At 44.0% G+C, this 21,279-nt stretch overlaps 1 protein-coding gene across 1 annotated transcript in view; it reads left to right on the top strand.

Annotated features, from left to right (window-relative positions):
• The window catches only part of HAPLN1 (hyaluronan and proteoglycan link protein 1), a 117,288-nt gene extending 97,037 nt beyond the window's left edge, over positions 1-20,251 (top strand). Inside the window, exons 4-5 of the mRNA XM_075262436.1 lie at positions 13,167-13,469; positions 19,922-20,251. Coding sequence (XP_075118537.1) covers positions 13,167-13,469; positions 19,922-20,205 — 587 coding nt within the window. The 3' untranslated portion in view covers positions 20,206-20,251. The remainder of the gene's footprint in view (positions 1-13,166; positions 13,470-19,921) is intronic.
• The last annotated feature ends 1,028 nt before the right edge of the window (positions 20,252-21,279 follow it).

Genomic DNA, 21,279 nt, shown 5'->3' with positions numbered 1-21,279 from the left:
CAAAAGTCCATGGTATGCCCTCCCCTGGGGTTATCGAACGTAACAGAGAGTAATAAAATAACTTTCCTCTCCCTGCACTGTCCTGCTCTTGTTCTCCTACATACTGGTTGAAGTGAAGCTGCGAGTATATGCAACTCCACTTCAACCAGTTATATTTCAAAATCTAGGTGGGCTGTAGACGTAATTTTGGACCAAGAGCACGACTTTAGACTCCTTGTCTCTGGAGTTAGAGTCATTGAAAGTGACTACTATATCTCTGCTATGGGCAAATTTCACCTCTGCTAGGGGTAAAATGCAATGTACTTTGCTCAAACCCCGAGCAGGGTTCTTTGAGGACTGGGATGGGTTAGGTTGGGTAAGGCTTTGTTAATCTCGCCTGTGCTGGAGTAAAATGAGCTCTCAAACACTAAAACTGTCCATACACTTTACATAGCTGTGGTTCGACCAACAGCTATTCACACAGTACTGTACACATGCACACGTGACTCAGCCGAGCATGTATGTGCTTTCAGTAGGGAGAGGGGAAAGTAAGCCAGGCCTCTTTAATGGTCTTATCTCCCCTGTGGACTATCGGATCAAGCATATTGAAGTCAGCATGTCCTCGTCCTCTTTTCTCGTACCTCAGCCATAGGTAGCTTGGAGCTTCTGACACACATAAGATGGTCAGCCAGTCCTGTCTAAATCATGCAGGTTGTCTGACATTAATCTAATGTCTATGACAATTATCATTAGTAGAGATGAGCGAACAGTGTTCTATCGAACTCATGTTCGATCGGATATTAGGCTGTTCGGCATGTTCGAATCGAATCGAACACCGCGTGGTAAAGTGCGCCATTACTCGATTCCCCTCCCACCTTCCCTGGCGCCTTTTTTGCTCCAATAACAGCGCTGGGTAGGTGGGACAGGAACTACGACACCGGTGACGTTGAAAAAAGTAGGCAAAACCCATTGGCTGCCGAAAACATGTGACCTCTAATTTAAAAGAACAGCGACGCCCAGCTTCGCGTCATTCTGAGCTTGCAATTCACCGAGGACGGAGGTTTCCGTCCAGCTAGCTAGGGCTTAGATTCTGGGTAGGCAGGGACAGGCTAGGATAGGAAGGAGAAGACAACCAACAGCTCTTGTAAGAGCTAAATTCCAGGGAGAAGCTTGTCAGTGTAACGTGGCACTGACGGGCTCAATCGCCGCAACCCAGCTTTCCCAGGATCCTGAATGGAATACACTGTCAGTGTATTCCCGTATACCCGATATATACCCCGATACCCGTTCCAACGGTGTGCCCCCCCACCTTCACCCCAGAAATACCCTGCAAGTCCCCTAGCAATAGAATTGGGGCTATATACACCCACAATTTTTACTACTGGTATACAGTGCCATTGTCTGACTGGGAATTCAAAGAATATATTGGGAATACAAATACCCTCATTTCTTGCTACTGCCATATAGTGCCAGTTTCTGACTGGTAATTCAAAGAATATATTGGGGTTACGTGCACCCACAATTTTTACTACTGGTATACAGTGCCATTGTCTGACTGGGAATTCAAAGAATATATTGGGAATACAAATACCCTCATTTCTTGCTACTGCCATATAGTGCCAGTGTCTGACTGGGAATTCAAAGAATATATTGGGGTTACGTGCACCCACAATTTTTACTACTGGTATACAGTGCCATTGTCTGACTGGGAATTCAAAGAGTATATTGGGAATACAAATACCCTCATTTCTTGCTACTGCCATATAGTGCCAGTTTCTGACTGGGAATTCAAAGAATATATTGGGGTTACGTGCACCCACAATTTTTACTACTGGTATACAGTGCCATTGTCTGACTGGGAATTCAAAGAATATATTGGGGTTATAAATACCCTCATTTCTTGCTACTGCCATATAGTGCCAGTTTCTGACTGGTAATTCAAAGAATATATTGGGGTTACGTGCACCCACAATTTTTACTACTGGTATACAGTGCCATTGTCTGACTGGGAATTCAAAGAGTATATTGGGAATACAAATACCCTCATTTCTTGCTACTGCCATATAGTGCCAGTGTCTGACTGGGAATTCAAAGAATATATTGGGGTTACGTGCACCCACAATTTTTACTACTGGTATACAGTGCCATTGTCTGACTGGGAATTCAAAGAGTATATTGGGAATACAAATACCCTCATTTCTTGCTACTGCCATATAGTGCCAGTTTCTGACTGGGAATTCAAAGAATATATTGGGGTTACGTGCACCCACAATTTTTACTACTGGTATACAGTGCCATTGTCTGACTGGGAATTCAAAGAATATATTGGGGTTATAAATACCCTCATTTCTTGCTACTGCCATATAGTGCCAGTTTCTGACTGGTAATTCAAAGAATATATTGGGGTTACGTGCACCCACAATTTTTACTACTGGTATACAGTGCCATTGTCTGACTGGGAATTCAAAGAGTATATTGGGAATACAAATACCCTCATTTCTTGCTACTGCCATATAGTGCCAGTTTCTGACTGGGAATTCAAAGAATATATTGGGGTTACGTGCACCCACAATTTTTACTACTGGTATACAGTGCCATTGTCTGACTGGGAATTCAAAGAGTATATTGGGAATACAAATACCCTCATTTCTTGCTACTGCCATATAGTGCCAGTTTCTGACTGGGAATTCAAAGAATATATTGGGGTTACGTGCACCCACAATTTTTACTACTGGTATACAGTGCCATTGTCTGACTGGGAATTCAAAGAATATATTGGGGTTATAAATACCCTCATTTCTTGCTACTGCCATATAGTGCCAGTTTCTGACTGGTAATTCAAAGAATATATTGGGGTTACGTGCACCCACAATTTTTACTACTGGTATACAGTGCCATTGTCTGACTGGGAATTCAAAGAGTATATTGGGAATACAAATACCCTCATTTCTTGCTACTGCCATATAGTGCCAGTGTCTGACTGGGAATTCAAAGAATATATTGGGGTTACGTGCACCCACAATTTTTACTACTGGTATACAGTGCCATTGTCTGACTGGGAATTCAAAGAGTATATTGGGAATACAAATACCCTCATTTCTTGCTACTGCCATATAGTGCCAGTTTCTGACTGGGAATTCAAAGAATATATTGGGGTTACGTGCACCCACAATTTTTACTACTGGTATACAGTGCCATTGTCTGACTGGGAATTCAAAGAATATATTGGGAATACAAATACCCTCATTTCTTGCTACTGCCATATAGTGCCAGTGTCTGACTGGGAATTCAAAGAATATATTGGGGTTACGTGCACCCACAATTTTTACTACTGGTATACAGTGCCATTGTCTGACTGGGAATTCAAAGAGTATATTGGGAATACAAATACCCTCATTTCTTGCTACTGCCATATAGTGCCAGTTTCTGACTGGGAATTCAAAGAATATATTGGGGTTACGTGCACCCACAATTTTTACTACTGGTATACAGTGCCATTGTCTGACTGGGAATTCAAAGAATATATTGGGGTTATAAATACCCTCATTTCTTGCTACTGCCATATAGTGCCAGTTTCTGACTGGTAATTCAAAGAATATATTGGGGTTACGTGCACCCACAATTTTTACTACTGGTATACAGTGCCATTGTCTGACTGGGAATTCAAAGAGTATATTGGGAATACAAATACCCTCATTTCTTGCTACTGCCATATAGTGCCAGTGTCTGACTGGGAATTCAAAGAATATATTGGGGTTACGTGCACCCACAATTTTTACTACTGGTATACAGTGCCATTGTCTGACTGGGAATTCAAAGAGTATATTGGGAATACAAATACCCTCATTTCTTGCTACTGCCATATAGTGCCAGTTTCTGACTGGGAATTCAAAGAATATATTGGGGTTACGTGCACCCACAATTTTTACTACTGGTATACAGTGCCATTGTCTGACTGGGAATTCAAAGAATATATTGGGGTTATAAATACCCTCATTTCTTGCTACTGCCATATAGTGCCAGTTTCTGACTGGTAATTCAAAGAATATATTGGGGTTACGTGCACCCACAATTTTTACTACTGGTATACAGTGCCATTGTCTGACTGGGAATTCAAAGAGTATATTGGGAATACAAATACCCTCATTTCTTGCTACTGCCATATAGTGCCAGTGTCTGACTGGGAATTCAAAGAATATATTGGGGTTACGTGCACCCACAATTTTTACTACTGGTATACAGTGCCATTGTCTGACTGGGAATTCAAAGAGTATATTGGGAATACAAATACCCTCATTTCTTGCTACTGCCATATAGTGCCAGTTTCTGACTGGGAATTCAAAGAATATATTGGGGTTACGTGCACCCACAATTTTTACTACTGGTATACAGTGCCATTGTCTGACTGGGAATTCAAAGAGTATATTGGGAATACAAATACCCTCATTTCTTGCTACTGCCATATAGTGCCAGTTTCTGACTGGGAATTCAAAGAATATATTGGGGTTACGTGCACCCACAATTTTTACTACTGGTATACAGTGCCATTGTCTGACTGGGAATTCAAAGAGTATATTGGGAATACAAATACCCTCATTTCTTGCTACTGCCATATAGTGCCAGTTTCTGACTGGGAATTCAAAGAATATATTGGGGTTACGTGCACCCACAATTTTTACTACTGGTATACAGTGCCATTGTCTGACTGGGAATTCAAAGAATATATTGGGGTTATAAATACCCTCATTTCTTGCTACTGCCATATAGTGCCAGTGTCTGACTGGGAATTCAAAGAATATATTGGGGTTACGTGCACCCACAATTTTTACTACTGGTATACAGTGCCAATTTCTAACTAGGAATTCAAAATGCGCAAGGCTCCCGGAAAGGGACGTGGACGAGGCCGTGGGCGAGGTCGGGGGAATGGTTCTGGGGAGCAAGGTAGCAGTGAAGCCACAGGGCGTCCCGTGCCTACTCCTGTGGGGCAGCAAGCATTGCGCCACTCCACAGTGCCAGGGTTGCTTGCCACATTAACTAAACTGCAGGGTACAAACCTTAGTAGGCCCGAGAACCAGGAACAGGTCTTGCAATGGCTGTCAGAGAACGCTTACAGCACATTGTCCAGCAGCCAGTCAGACTCTGCCTCCTCTCCTCCTATTACCCAACAGTCTTGTCTTCCTTCCTCCCAAAATTCCGAAGCTTTACAGAACAATAACCCAAACTGTCCCTGCTCCCCAGAGCTGTTCTCCGCTCCTTTCATTGTCCCTCAACCTGCCTCTCCACGTCACGATTCCACGAACCTAACAGAGGAGCATCTGTATCCAGATGCTCAAACACTAGAGTCTCCTCCATCTCCGTTCGATTTGGTGGTGGATGACCAGCAACCCACCCTCATCGACGATGATGTGACGCAGTTGCCGTCAGGGCATCCAGTTGACCGGCGCATTGTGCGGGAGGAGGAGATGAGACAGGAGTTGGAAGAGGAAGTGGTGGATGATGAGGACACTGACCCGACCTGGACAGGGGGGATGTCAAGCGGGGAAAGTAGTGTGGATGTTGAGGCAGGTGCAGCACCAAAAAGGGTAGCTAGAGGCAGAGGCAGAGGTCAGCAGCTTAGGCGAAGCCAGGCCACACCCGGAATCTCCCAAGATGTTCCAGTTCGTACCCAGCCCCGAAAAACTCCCACCTCGAGGGCACGTTTCTCGAAGGTGTGGAGTTTTTTCAAGGAATGCGCCGAGGACAGATATAGTGTTGTCTGCACAATTTGCCTCTCGAAATTGATTAGGGGCTCTGAGAAGAGCAACCTGTCCACCACTTCAATGCGCCGTCATTTGGAATCCAAGCACTGGAATCAGTGGCAGGCAGCAACGGCAGGACAAAGGCCGACTGCCGTTCACGCCACTGCCACTGCCTCTGCCTCTGCCTCTGCCACTGCCACTGCTGACTGTGCTGGCGATGCACTCCAGAGGACGAGCCAGGACACCACTTCATCTGCCTCCGCCACTTTGTTGACTTCTACCTCATCCTCCCCTGGTCCTGTCTTATCTCCTTCTCCTGCACCATCAAAGGCACCATCAGGCGTTTCTTTACAACAACCCACCATCTCTCAGACATTGGAGCGGCGGCAGAAATACACTGCTAACCACCCACACGCGCAAGCCTTGAACGCCAACATCGCTAAACTGCTGGCCCAGGAGATGTTGGCGTTCCGGCTTGTTGAAACTCCCGCCTTCCTGGACCTGATGGCAACTGCGGCACCTCGCTATGCCGTCCCTAGCCGTCACTACTTCTCCCGGTGTGCCGTCCCCGCCTTGCACCAGCACGTGTCACTCAACATCAGGCGGGCCCTTAGTTCCGCGCTTTGCACAAAGGTCCACTTGACCACCGACGCGTGGACAAGTGCATGCGGACAGGGACGCTACATTTCACTGACGGCACACTGGGTGAATGTAGTTGAGGCTGGGACTGCTTCCCAAACTGGCCCGGTGTACCTCGTTTCCCCGCCTAACATTCCTGGCAGGGACACGAGAAGAACACCCCCCTCCTCCTCCTCCTCCTCTACCGCCTCCTCCTCCGCCACCGCCTCCTCCTCCGCCACCGCCTCCTCCTCCGCTGTTAGATTGACCCCAGCTACGAGTTGGAAACGTTGCAGCACTGGCGTTGGTAGACGTCAGCAGGCTGTGCTGAAGCTGATCAGCTTGGGGGACAGACAGCACACTGCCTCCGAGGTGAGGGATGCCCTCCTCGATGAGACGGCAATATGGTTTGAGCCGCTGCACCTGGGCCCAGGCATGGTCGTTTGTGATAACGGCCGGAACCTGGTAGCAGCTCTGGAGCTTGCCGGACTCCAACATGTTCCATGCCTGGCCCACGTCTTCAACCTAGTGGTGCAACGTTTCCTAAAGAGCTACCCCAATGTTCCAGAGCTACTGGTGAAAGTGCGGCGCATGTGCGCCCACTTTCGCAAGTCGACAGTAGCCGCTGCTAGCTTAAAATCTCTCCAGCAACGCCTGCATGTGCCACAACACCGGCTTTTGTGCGACGTCCCCACACGCTGGAACTCAACGTTTCAGATGTTGAATAGAGTGGTTGAGCAGCAGAGACCTTTGATGGAATACCAGCTACAAAACCCTAGGGTGCCACAAAGTCAGCTGCCTCAGTTTCACATCCATGAGTGGCCATGGATGAGAGACCTTTGTGACATCCTACGGGTCTTTGAGGAGTCCACAAGGAGGGTGAGCTCTGAGGATGCGATGGTGAGCCTTACAATCCCGCTCTTGTGTGTTCTGAGAGAATCCCTGATTGACATCAGGGATAACTCAGATCACACAGAGGAGTTAGGGATAGCATCCGATCCGTCACAGCTGGAGAGTAGGTCCACACATCTGTCCGCTTCACTGCGTTTAATGGAGGAGGAGGAGGAGGAGGAGGAGGAGGAGGAAGAAGAGTTGTCCGATGATGTGATGGTGATACAGGAGGCTTCCGGGCAACTTCGAATCGTCCCATTGTTGCAGCGCGGATGGGTAGACATGGAGGATGAGGAGGAAATGGAGATTGAACTTTCCGGTGGGGCCAGAGGAGTCATGCCAACTAACACTGTGGCAGACATGGCTGAGTTCATGTTGGGGTGCTTTACAACCGACAAGCGTATTGTCAAAATCATGGAGGACAACCAGTACTGGATCTTTGCTATCCTTGACCCCCGGTATAAAAACAACATCTCGTCTTTTATTCCGGTAGAGGGGAGGGCCAATCGCATCAATGCTTGCCACAGGCAATTGGTGCAGAATATGATGGAGATGTTTCCAGCATGTGACGTTGGCGGCAGGGAGGGCAGTTCCTCCAGTAGGCAACCAAGTTCTCACCGGTCCACACAAACGAGGGGCACACTGTCTAAGGTCTGGGACACCTTGATGGCACCCCCTCGCCAAAGTGCCGCCACGGAGGGTCCTAGTGTCACCAGGCGTGAGAAGTATAGGCGCATGTTGCGGGAATACCTTTCCGACCACAGCCCTGTCCTCTCCGACCCCTCTGCGCCCTACACGTATTGGGTGTCGAAGTTGGACCTGTGGCTTGAACTTGCCCTATATGCCTTGGAGGTGCTGTCCTGTCCTGCCGCCAGCGTCCTATCTGAGAGGGTGTTCAGTGCAGCCGGTGGCATCATCACTGACAAGCGCACCCGTCTGTCAGCTGAGAGTGCCGACCGGCTCACTTTGATAAAAATGAACCACCACTGGGTAGAGCCGTCATTTTTGTGCCCACCTGTGTAAAGCACCCCAACATGAAACTCCATGTCTGTACTCAACCTCTCCAATTCCTCCGCATCCTCATACTCATCCACCATAAGCGTTGCACAATTCTGCTAATACTAGGCTCCCTCCACCCTGATTTCCCCCAACTCTGCTGGTTAGAGGCTCCCTCCACCATGAATTTGCCCAAACTGGGCTGTTTAGAGGCTCCCTCCACCATGAATTGGTCCAAACTGGGTTTTTTAGAGGCTCCCTCCACCATGAATTTGCCCAAACTGGGCTGTTTAGAGGCTCCCTCCACCATGAATTGGTCCAAACTGGGCTGGTTAGAGGCTCCCTCCACCATGAATTTCCCAAAACTTGGCTGTTTAGAGGCTCCCTCCACCATGAATTTGCCCAAACTGGGCTGTTTAGAGGCTCCCTCCACCATTAATTGGTCCAAACTGGGCTGGTTAGAGGCTCCCTCCACCATGAATTTGCCCAAACTGGGGTGGTTAGAGGCTCCCTCCACCATTAATTGGTCCAAACTGGGCTGGTTAGAGGCTCCCTCCACCATGAATTTCCCAAAACTTGGCTGTTTAGAGGCTCCCTCCACCATTAATTGGTCCAAACTGGGCTGGTTAGAGGCTCCCTCCACCATGAATTTGCCCAAACTGGGCTGTTTAGAGGCTCCCTCCACCATTAATTGGTCCAAACTGGGCTGGTTAGAGGCTCCCTCCACCATGAATTTGCCCAAACTGGGCTGTTTAGAGGCTCCCTCCACCATGAATTGGTCCAAACTGGGGTGGTTAGAGGCTCCCTCCACCATGAATTGGTCCAAACTGGGGTGGTTAGAGGCTCCCTCCACCATTAATTGGTCCAAACTGGGCTGGTTAGAGGCTCCCTCCACAATTAATTGGTCCAAACTGGGCTAATTAGAGGCTCCCTCCACCATGAATTGGTCCAAACTGGGTTTTTTAGAGGCTCCCTCCACCATTAATTGGTCCAAACTGGGCTGGTTAGAGGCTCCCTCCACAATTAATTGGTCCAAACTGGGCTAATTAGAGGCTCCCTCCACCATGAATTGGTCCAAACTGGGTTTTTTAGAGGCTCCCTCCACCATGAATTTGCCCAAACTGGGCTGTTTAGAGGCTCCCTCCACCATGAATTGGTCCAAACTGGGCTGGTTAGAGGCTCCCTCCACCATGAATTGGTCCAAACTGGGGTGGTTAGAGGCTCCCTCCACCATTAATTGGTCCAAACTGGGCTGGTTAGAGGCTCCCTCCACCATTAATTGGTCCAAACTGGGCTGGTTAGAGGCTCCCTCCACCATGAATTTGCCCAAACTGGGGTGGTTAGAGGCTCCCTCCACCATTAATTGGTCCAAACTGGGCTGGTTAGAGGCTCCCTCCACAATTAATTGGTCCAAACTGGGCTAATTAGAGGCTCCCTCCACCATGAATTGGTCCAAACTGGGTTTTTTAGAGGCTCCCTCCACCATGAATTTGCCCAAACTGGGCTGTTTAGAGGCTCCCTCCACCATGAATTGGTCCAAACTGGGCTGGTTAGAGGCTCCCTCCACCATGAATTTCCCAAAACTTGGCTGTTTAGAGGCTCCCTCCACCATGAATTTGCCCAAACTGGGCTGTTTAGAGGCTCCCTCCACCATTAATTGGTCCAAACTGGGCTGGTTAGAGGCTCCCTCCACCATGAATTTGCCCAAACTGGGGTGGTTAGAGGCTCCCTCCACCATTAATTGGTCCAAACTGGGCTGGTTAGAGGCTCCCTCCACCATGAATTTCCCAAAACTTGGCTGTTTAGAGGCTCCCTCCACCATTAATTGGTCCAAACTGGGCTGGTTAGAGGCTCCCTCCACCATGAATTTGCCCAAACTGGGCTGTTTAGAGGCTCCCTCCACCATTAATTGGTCCAAACTGGGCTGGTTAGAGGCTCCCTCCACCATGAATTTGCCCAAACTGGGCTGTTTAGAGGCTCCCTCCACCATGAATTGGTCCAAACTGGGGTGGTTAGAGGCTCTCTCCACCATGAATTGGTCCAAACTGGGGTGGTTAGAGGCTCCCTCCACCATTAATTGGTCCAAACTGGGCTGGTTAGAGGCTCCCTCCACAATTAATTGGTCCAAACTGGGCTAATTAGAGGCTCCCTCCACCATGAATTGGTCCAAACTGGGTTTTTTAGAGGCTCCCTCCACCATTAATTGGTCCAAACTGGGCTGGTTAGAGGCTCCCTCCACAATTAATTGGTCCAAACTGGGCTAATTAGAGGCTCCCTCCACCATGAATTGGTCCAAACTGGGTTTTTTAGAGGCTCCCTCCACCATGAATTTGCCCAAACTGGGCTGTTTAGAGGCTCCCTCCACCATGAATTGGTCCAAACTGGGCTGGTTAGAGGCTCCCTCCACCATGAATTTCCCAAAACTTGGCTGTTTAGAGGCTCCCTCCACCATTAATTGGTCCAAACTGGGCTGGTTAGAGGCTCCCTCCACCATTAATTGGTCCAAACTGGGCTGGTTAGAGGCTCCCTCCACCATTAATTGGTCCAAACTGGGCTGGTTAGAGGCTCCCTCCACCATGAATTTCCCAAAACTTGGCTGTTTAGAGGCTCCCTCCACCATTAATTGGTCCAAACTGGGCTGGTTAGAGGCTCCCTCCACCATGAATTTCCCAAAACTTGGCTGTTTAGAGGCTCCCTCCACCATTAATTGGTCCAAACTGGGCTGGTTAGAGGCTCCCTCCACCATGAATTTGCCCAAACTGGGCTGTTTAGAGGCTCCCTCCACCATGAATTGGTCCAAACTGGGCTGGTTAGAGGCTCCCTCCACCATGAATTTCCCAAAACTTGGCTGTTTAGAGGCTCCCTCCACCATGAATTGGTCCAAACTGGGCTGGTTAGAGGCTCCCTCCACCATGAATTGGTCCAAACTGGGGTGGTTAGAGGCTCCCTCCACCATTAATTGGTCCAAACTGGGCTGGTTAGAGGCTCCCTCCACAATTAATTGGTCCAAACTGGGCTAATTAGAGGCTCCCTCCACCATGAATTGGTCCAAACTGGGTTTTTTAGAGGCTCCCTCCACCATGAATTTGCCCAAACTGGGCTGTTTAGAGGCTCCCTCCACCATGAATTGGTCCAAACTGGGCTGGTTAGAGGCTCCCTCCACCATGAATTTCCCAAAACTTGGCTGTTTAGAGGCTCCCTCCACCATTAATTGGTCCAAACTGGGCTGGTTAGAGGCTCCCTCCACCATTAATTGGTCCAAACTGGGCTGGTTAGAGGCTCCCTCCACCATTAATTGGTCCAAACTGGGCTGGTTAGAGGCTCCCTCCACCATTAATTGGTCCAAACTGGGCTGGTTAGAGGCTCCCTCCACCATTAATTGGTCCAAACTGGGCTGGTTAGAGGCTCCCTCCACCATGAATTTGCCCAAACTGGGCTGTTTAGAGGCTCCCTCCACCATGAATTGGTCCAAACTGGGCTGGTTAGAGGCTCCCTCCACCATGAATTTCCCAAAACTTGGCTGTTTAGAGGCTCCCTCCACCATTAATTGGTCCAAACTGGGCTGGTTAGAGGCTCCCTCCACCATGAATTGGTCCAAACTGGGGTTTTTAGAGGCTCCCTCCACCATGAATTGGTCCAAACTGGGGTTTTTAGAGTCTCCCTCCACCATGAATTGGTCCAAACTGGGGTTTTTAGAGTCTCCCTCCACCATGAATTGGTCCAAACTGGGGTTTTTAGAGGCTCCCTCCACCATGAATTTGCCCAAACTCTGCTGGTTAGAGGCTCAATCCACCCTGATTTTCAAAACAAATGTTGGTGCCAACCTCAACTTACTACAAGGGCCAAATTCACTGCTGGTGACAAGCTCTCCTCACTGCAAGTGCCAAATACACATGTTTCAAGGTGTTTTCCTACTGTCAGAGAGGTGGTATTGAGTGTGTAAAGTGTGTAGTTGTTAGGCTGTGATGTTGGGGTAATAGAGGGTCTTTGGTGTGTTAGATGCCCCCAGACATGCTTCCCCTGCTGTCCCAGTGTCATTCCAGAGGTGTTGGCATCATTTCCTGGGGTGTCATAGTGGACTTGGTGACCCTCCAGACACGGATTTGGGTTTCCCCCTTAACGAGTATCTGTTCCCCATAGACTATAATGGGGTTCGAAACCCGTTCGAACACACGAACATTGAGCGGCTGTTCGAATCGAATTTCGAACCTCGAACATTTTAGTGTTCGCTCATCTCTAATCATTAGATTATGAAATGTTAGCGGCAGACATCTAACAATCACATGTTGTTTTCTACCTTTATTGATGTATTTAATCCATTGCCAAGTATCTGTGATGACATCAGGAGACCACAAGTGTTTGTCTTGTGGATTTTGTTCATTAATTACTGACACATGGAAATCTCCAGAGGTTTTATTTAATATTGAAATTATAGTCTTTCTCTCTCAGTTCTAACCTTTCCTGTAGTGTGTGACATTTCATTTCACTCGTCCATATAAAGATCCAAGAGATAGCAGTTTTCTGCTATGGTTATAATCTGAAAGCATTTCTTGCATCTGTGATGAGATTTTATGTGTCTATTGACATTCTGAATTTTCATTATTCAAACAGACATTAAAATAGTAGATCCATTTGGTTTCAGATTTCAGACCCTACATTGGACTTGTTATGTATTCTCGCCCACTGATAACAGAGCCATTATGAATCCATGCAGTATATAGTCCACGTACTGGACTTTACTGGACAAGTATATGAGCCCTTAGTACAAGACTGACTAATCAGTAAAATACCTACCCACAAAATAAAAAAAAAATTAAACAAAATATCCATTGACAATAGTATGGTTCCCATTTACTAATAAGAACTGGCAAACGCTCCATAAAATTAACTGAAAAACCTTCATTTTTTTCTATAGCTTCTAATTCTTTTTTCTTTGCCTTTCAGGTATTGTATATCCATACTTTCCACGTTTGGGTCGCTACAATTTCAATTTTTATGAAGCCCAAAAAGCTTGTCAAGACCAGGACTCTATAATTGCCTCTTTTGATCAGCTATACGACGCATGGAGATCAGGACTTGACTGGTGCAATGCGGGCTGGCTCAGTGATGGATCAGTACAGTACCCGATTACCAATCCTAGAGAACCTTGTGGGGGCAAAAACACTGTTCCTGGTGTGCGAAACTATGGATATAGGGATAAAGATAAAGGCCGATACGATGTCTTCTGTTTCACATCAAACTTCAAAGGTAAGAAAATAGTGTCAATTGTAATTGTCTAGCTACAGATGTAGCAAAGGTTATCTTGACACTTATTGATTTCCATTTTTCGGGTCCAGTTGGGGACCTGACAAACTGAAACCTATCAGCTTAAAAAGCTATTACCTGAAGAAACCTGAGAGCCGCAAAGACTTTAATAGGGTCTGCCAGATTTCTGAGTTTTTGCACAAAAAAATGCAGAGGGAAAAGTCCTGCTTGCAACTGGATTTAAGGACAAATCCCCGAACGTAGAGCGAGCACTAGTATGAATCCAGCCTTAGTGTTGTCTCTACTCTTTGAATGGCTTTTGTAGACTTCTGTGATAAAATATCACACTGCGGGAAGTCAACTTTGACACCAGCTCTAGATAAGGAATTATAATTTTGGGGGCCAGTGAAGACTTGGATAGTGATAGCCATCTACCCTTGCTATCTACAGAATGTCCTGCTGCTGAATTCTTCTATTACCTAAATCTCTCCAGGTTACTTAGCTTCAGAATATGGTAATGTGGATAAAAAGGTAAAAGATGGACTTAGGAATTGTCCAAAAGTAAAAATGTTTAGCAATTTTTTTCTCCATAGTGTAATTTATAAGGGTCTGGGACATCAGAAATGTTTGGTAAATTTGGGAAAGTTTTTTTGTAGAATCCTTATTTGTAACTGTTTGTTCTTTACATATGCAAATATTATAGTTATAAAAAGAATTCTGTTTAATGGCGTTGGATTCTCGGAGTGACCACTGAAAATCGCTGGATGAAAAGTGCTGCAGGTCCGACTTTTTGGTCTAGCAGTGTCCACAATTTTAGTGGCCCATGTGTGGCACTACAGCAGACTTAGTCTGGCTATACACTTTAGATAGTTGTCAGCCAGGCATTCGTTTAGCTGGGGGCTATCCCTTGTAATCCCACCATATACACATGCATGCTTAGCTTGGTTGGCTGTGCATTGGCGGTGGTTTATCTCTCTTGAGAATGAAAGGATCATCCTTCTTTATGCACTCTTCTGCTGCTAAACAAAAAATAGGATAATCCCATATGCATTAGTTGGTCACACAGCTGCTGAAATTGGCAGGTTCAGTTGACAATAATCTTTTTGTACGCTTACCTTTAGAATGGTTGCACTTAGTTGAGCAAGACCCCTTCACGGCTGAAAAAGTTTACCATTGTTTATATCGTAAAACTGGCATAAATAACAGCTGAAATCTTGCTTTTAGAAGACGCGCAAGCAACTAAATAAATGTGTTCATCCCATAGAGATTCTTAGACATGTCAAAAAATTGTCTAAAGTTCTGAACATCTCTATTGTATCATTACATTGAAATTATGTGTGCAGACAGGACTCAAATTTTTATGAAGACCCATGAACAAAACAATGGACGGTGGCTCATCTTTTTTCAAGTTGTTTTTACATCTATGTCTCATACACAATGTTTTATGATATTACCGACCTTTTGCACTACAGATAATACTAATCCAGCTGATGGTTTTGTGGGTAGCCCTCCAATTCCCATCTTTAGGCTGTGGCTGAAGGCTGAGGCTGTTTCATCTTTTGAATGATTTATCAACAGGGGTTGTTGTAGACCCCTTCAGGCCCACATGTAGTGGAGGCCCATTTGCTCTTCCAATGATCTGACCCTATTTATAGAAAATAGAGATGAGCGAACCTCTCATGATTTGGTTAGTGTTCTGGTTTGCTGGTTTGAGTCCCTGGTTTGTTTTGGAAAGTTCAGTGCGAGTCACATTTTAAATTGGCTTAGTGTAAAATACTTTTAGGGGCTCCTATGGACCTTTCTGTCCTATTTTATACTTCTCTAAGGCAAACAGCTGAAGTTATGTTAAAGTGTAAAAGTGGCATTATTATACTCTGGAGTCTCTCTGAAATATAATAAATGAAGGGCCAAGGGAAATGTAAAAAATAAGAAAAATATTTATACCCACCTTCCGTTACCTCTCTATGGCCTCCTCGTGGCATCTGGCACTTTCCTTGTGAGGTCCGGTGCTCTTTTGTGACATTAATGGCCCAGGTGGCATGGTTGAGGTCTGTGATTGGCTCACCAGCGATCACATGGACACACCGAGCATCATGACTAGAGATGAGCGAGTAGTACTCGATCGAGTAGGTATTCGATCGAATACTACGGTATTCGAAATACTCGTACTCGATCGACTACCACTTGCTATTCGAATGTAAAAGTTTGATGCAGAACCAGCATTGATTGGCCGAATGCTATACAATCAGCCAATCAACGCTGGTTCTTATCCTACCTTTAGTAGTCTTCTCCATGCAGCTTCCCCGCGGCGTCTTCCGGCTCTTCAGTCACTCTGCCAGACATCGGGCCTGGGCAGAGCTGACTGAGCATGTCTGCTTGTAGTGCGGGCATGCGCAGTCGGCTCTGCCCAGGCCCGATGCCTGGCAGAGTGAATGAAGAGCCAGAGAAGACGCTGCAAGGAGAAGACTTCTCGGAGGATCCAGCCCGACCCTCACTCATGGACTTGGTAAGTATAATTTGATCGAATGTTGCCTACCCCTGAAACGAGCATTTTCCCCCCATAGAGTATAATAGGGTTTGATATTCGATTCGAGTAGTCGAATATTGAGGGGCTACTCGAAACGAATATTGAACCTCGAACATTTTACTGTTCGCTCATCTCTAATCATGACATCATGACACTCGGAGTGCCCAGGTCACTGTTGAGGCCTCAGTACTAAGCCCAGGCCAGCAACATCACAGAAGTGCCTCGGACTTCACAAGGAAAGTACCACACACCATGTGGATGCCATATAGAGGTAACGGAAGGTGAGTATAAATATTTTAACATATTTTTTACATTTTGTTTCATTTATTATACTCCATAAAGGCCCCAGAGTGTAATAATGTCACTTTTACACTTTAACTGAACTCCGGTTGTGTTTACCTATAAAATAGAACAGATAGGTTCGTAGGACCCTATAAGTGAAGCTTACATTATGTTTTAAGCCAATTTAAAGTTTGGTCAGCACCGAACTTGAGCAACGGACGAGGAGTCCCAAAAAAGGTAACAGAAGGAGAGTGTTTTTTTGTTTTTAACTTTTGTCACCTCCCTTTTGTCACCTCCCGATAATACTATGGGGTCTGAAGAGACCCCGGAGTATAACGCGGTGGCCATTTTGGAGACTAATCACCCTTTGTTTCAAAAAAATAAATCAATCAATGTGGAATATTCAGGGCGAACCTGGGGCGAAGAAAAAGCATAATCAGAAAACAGATCATAATGTCCGACAGTGTCAATGTGAACATAGCCAGATGTATTTATTTCTTTGTCACGAATGGATTAGAAATGTTGTTCCTTTATTTGCAGGATGCCATATTACAATCTGCCTTTCCTAAATCTGATAGATTTTCCTATTATCTTGTTCAATCACTTATCAGCTTCACACGATAGAAAATTAATTAACAACTTTCCTACAGCCACAATAAATGATCCGGCAATTAGCGATTCCCCTAATTTCTCATTTCTTTGTTGATCAGATAGAAATGAGGATTTCTATGAACTGATTTGTTCGTGTTCATTCCATTTAATAGTGTATAGCTTATCACAAAATATATGATACTGCAATTAATTGATAAGATGCTGCTATTTCTGGGAACATTTGACTGAGAACACAGATTTCTGGCACCAGAAGATGCTAATGGGAATTTAAGTGTTGGTTTCCATGGAGACTATTTTCTTCACAATCCTCTTCAGACTTATGTTCACTGAGATTAGGGAAAGGTTTGAAAATAATTAAGAAAGATAAAATATCTTATAGTTAACTCCCATTAAACACGCGGAACGTGCCTTACAAGAGCACCTTACAGACGCTTAGGGACTGTTTACAATAAATTGCATTATATCAAGTCGGTGACAAGGTGGCGGGAGATAGTGTGACTTTCCTAAGGTCATACATAAGCCCGGGTGCCAAACACGCAGTTCTTTTCCAGAATTATAGCCAGCTTATAAAAGCCATAACACCGACTGCTTCGTTTTCATATTCAAGATTTCCCATGCCCAACAAATGAAAAAAATGATTCAATTTCCCATGATTTTATGTTCTTTAGCAGCGCTAATACTTCTTCTCTTTTTGGAGGCCAACTGTGAGCAGGCAAATTGCCAAGTCCTTGTGATCGGTGTAACCCCAGACATATCTACAATAATAGAGACTGCCAACATTTAACAGGAAAGGGGATTTTACTATTAACACTTTACTTATATGGTTCGACATTAAAAGCCTAAAGGTAAAGGATATCGACTTGCAAGATCTCTGTGTGACCCTTCTACATTAGAGACCCCAAATGTGTGCACATGTCAGAACATTGGCTCAGCAGAGAGTTACACATTTGGATAAGACACTAAGGAGGCATAGACTAAAGGACCATAAATAGTCAAAGAGTTAACAACAACGTAGAGTATACACATGAAACTATTGCAAATAGCCTTACTATGAAGAGTATGCCATGGTCATTAAAATTAAAGGGATTGTTCACTTCAAAAGTCTGCCAACCCTCATGGCTGAGTGCACTCAAATTGTTGAAGGGGGCTACGTGGTGATTTTTTACAGTGCATTCATAGTACGGTATAAACCTGCTTACAATATAGATTATGCCCCTCCAGACCCCTGATGAATAGCTTTGAAAAGTGAGCAGGGGGGCAGAGGTCTCATTTTTTGGCCTCCACTGCTGCTACTTTGGCTACGTCGGCTGCAGATTGCAAAGTTAATCATTGAAGTGCCATGGGATCCAAAAAGATACAGTAAGCAAGTCTATATGGTGCCCTGAATGTACTGTAAAAACTCACCAAATAACTCCTTTAGGCCAGGGTCCGACACTGCACTTTACATTACTTGCAAATTGGATGGCCCTCTGGCCAATCATATCCACACATGGTAGAAAAGAATCAACAGTGGAAAAGCCACATTTTTAAAGATGCAAGCGGTTTTGAAAACTGCAGTATGTCAATTATACCTATGGAAACGCTGGCAATGAAAAAAACATGATGCGTTTCGTGTGCAGCGTATTTTTGTAGTGATTTCCTATACCCTTAGCTTTAAGCAGCAATATGGCACAAACAATAGGTGCATTATATCCTCTGACAGCTCCACAAAGCCTGGGGAATGTAACGTCTGTACACTTCTACAGTCCTATGATGGCGTGACATTGCCTGACATGTTCTTTCCCACCAGTTATAATGTCCTGGGCTATACGTCTCTGGTGCTATACTAGGAAGGGAACAACTACTAAACCTAGATAATTGTGTTGATTCTTATGTTCTGCCATAAGAACCAACAAAGCACAACACAAAAACATATGAATAAACAATAGGACACAACAATAAAGACATACACATCATAAAATAATAACATAATCATATCTATCTATCTATCTATCTATCTATCTATCTATCTATCTATCTATCTACTATATCTATCTATCTATTATCTATCTATCTATCTATCTATCTATCTATCTATCGTGTCTACCTATCTAGTATCTATCTATCTATCTATCTATTCTATCTACTGTATCTATCTACTCTATCTATCTATTATCTATCTATCTATCTCCTATCTATCTATCTATCTATCTATCTATCTATCTATCTATCTATCTATCGTATCTATCAGTACTTACGTTAGACAATTAGTTATTGCAAAAAGGAAAGGGACCCTTGACAATAACTTTGTTACAAATTGTCGCTCTGTTGGGACCCCAACTATCAGCTGTAAAATGGGGTGAAACCTGTCAATAAGTGTTCAATTTACCAGCAGTTCCTCTGCAGCAGAAATGAAACCTTACACAGCACTCATTACAATCAATACGTTGTCTATGAGAGTCTGTGATAATGTTTTTCTTTACACTAGACAACCCCTTTAATATGACATTTTATTGGTATAAATACATATATTATTTCACTGTTCTCCAGTGTATTACACAGTTGTATCGAGGTTGAGGTCATATGAGGTCACATAGGAAGCATTTACATCTATGTCCATTCAATCTTTCTAAATTTAGGTGCATGAATTTTTTATCCCCAGTCTTCATATTTGTAAAGTCTATGGCCAATATTTGCAGAAACAAAGTTTGCCAAATCACTTGGCTGATGTAGAATTTTAACACCTTAAAGTTGTTTAGATTGGCAATCTGAATCCACCAAGGAAATGTAGATCATGGTTCATATTTATTTTCCAATGAAGAAGGCATGTACGGTTTTATATGTGGTGCCGAAACACTTACCTAATAACAGGTGTGCAGATGCTATAAAAACATGGAGGGTTCTCACTGGACTTCAAGAAGTCAAGATTTAAGGGATAGAATATACAGTATAAAAAGGTTATAGAGTACTCTATGTAAAAATGAGAAACGGGGATGGGTTATTTTAATGGTTTATTTTTATGACGTGTTGAATTTATTTGCATTTCTCTCAATAGGTCGTTTCTACTACCTAATCCACCCAACCAAACTTACATATGATGAAGCCGTCCAGGCCTGTATCAATGACGGGGCACAGATCGCTAAAGTAGGCCAGATGTATGCAGCATGGAAACTCCTGGGTTACGATCGCTGCGATGGAGGATGGTTGGCTGACGCCAGCGTCCGTTACCCGATCTCAAAACCAAGAAGACGGTGCAGTCCCACTGAGGCAGCCGTCCGCTTTGTAGGTTACCCAGACAAAAAGCACAAGCTCTATGGTGTTTACTGTTATAAAGCATAGAACTATAGTAACCTAAAACATGAAACAGTATTACAAGTATTAAGAACATGTGAAAAAGATCTATTTAAAAAAAAATGAACTCATGCAAGCTATAAAAACTGTGATAAAACTTTTTACTTACTGTAAAAACTATTGTCATAAATCCATGTCAGTTGCTTAGTTGTGTTTATTTTTTTTCCGATCATTTGTTAAAATATATATAATTTTTTTTTTTTTTTTTTTAACTAGGACAGAATTGTATTTCAAGCACATGAAAAATAGTGTAACAAATGGGCATGCCATAGCTTGACAAATCTTAAATGTGGAATGTAAAATTATTCCGAATAGAAATGTAAAAAGCACATCTTTTTAATGACTATATTTTATTTTACATTTATTTTATTTTATTATTTTGAATTCTGGATTTTTTTTGGAAATGCACTACCAGGAAGAGCTATATCATCAGGTGCTTGTTTAGCAACATAGAACGATCGCTAGCATAGTATTTAAACTGTATTTGCTTGGAAACATGGTTGTTTTAGTATAATGAGAAAAAAAAAGAGAAAAAATTAAAAAAAATTCTAATAGCCCAGTGATGTAAGAAGCACAACCAAGATCTTGTCAACTGTTTTAACTGTATTTTTTTTTTATTTTGTATTAAACATTGATGAATGTTTGCATAATTATTTCAGCTAAATGATGCCTAAGAAGTGTTGAATTACAGGTAGATTTGACTAGCTTTACTGGGCTATTTAAGCAGCAAAAGCTGTTTAGTAACACATATGTAGTATTTAGCATCTTCTCAGGGCAGTTATACCAAGTGAAACTGCTGGACAGAACAAAAGACACTTAAAATTATAACAAATATATTATATGTAGTCTTTAAAATTATTGTCTTTATAAAGATATATTTAAAATGATGTTCATATTTACAGCGGCAACGAATGCAATTCGATATGGTTATTCACAAAAAATATATATATTACATGTTCCCTGTTCTGAAAAGTTTTCTTTCTTCTCCTATATAAGAGCACATGCCTATAGTAAAAGATAAATATAAAATATACATGTGACCATTACCGCATGCTTGTTTAT

This window comes from Leptodactylus fuscus, chromosome 1 (assembly GCF_031893055.1).
Source record: "Leptodactylus fuscus isolate aLepFus1 chromosome 1, aLepFus1.hap2, whole genome shotgun sequence".
NCBI lineage: Eukaryota > Metazoa > Chordata > Amphibia > Anura > Leptodactylidae > Leptodactylus > Leptodactylus fuscus.
This window is presented reverse-complemented; position numbering and strand designations above follow the sequence as displayed.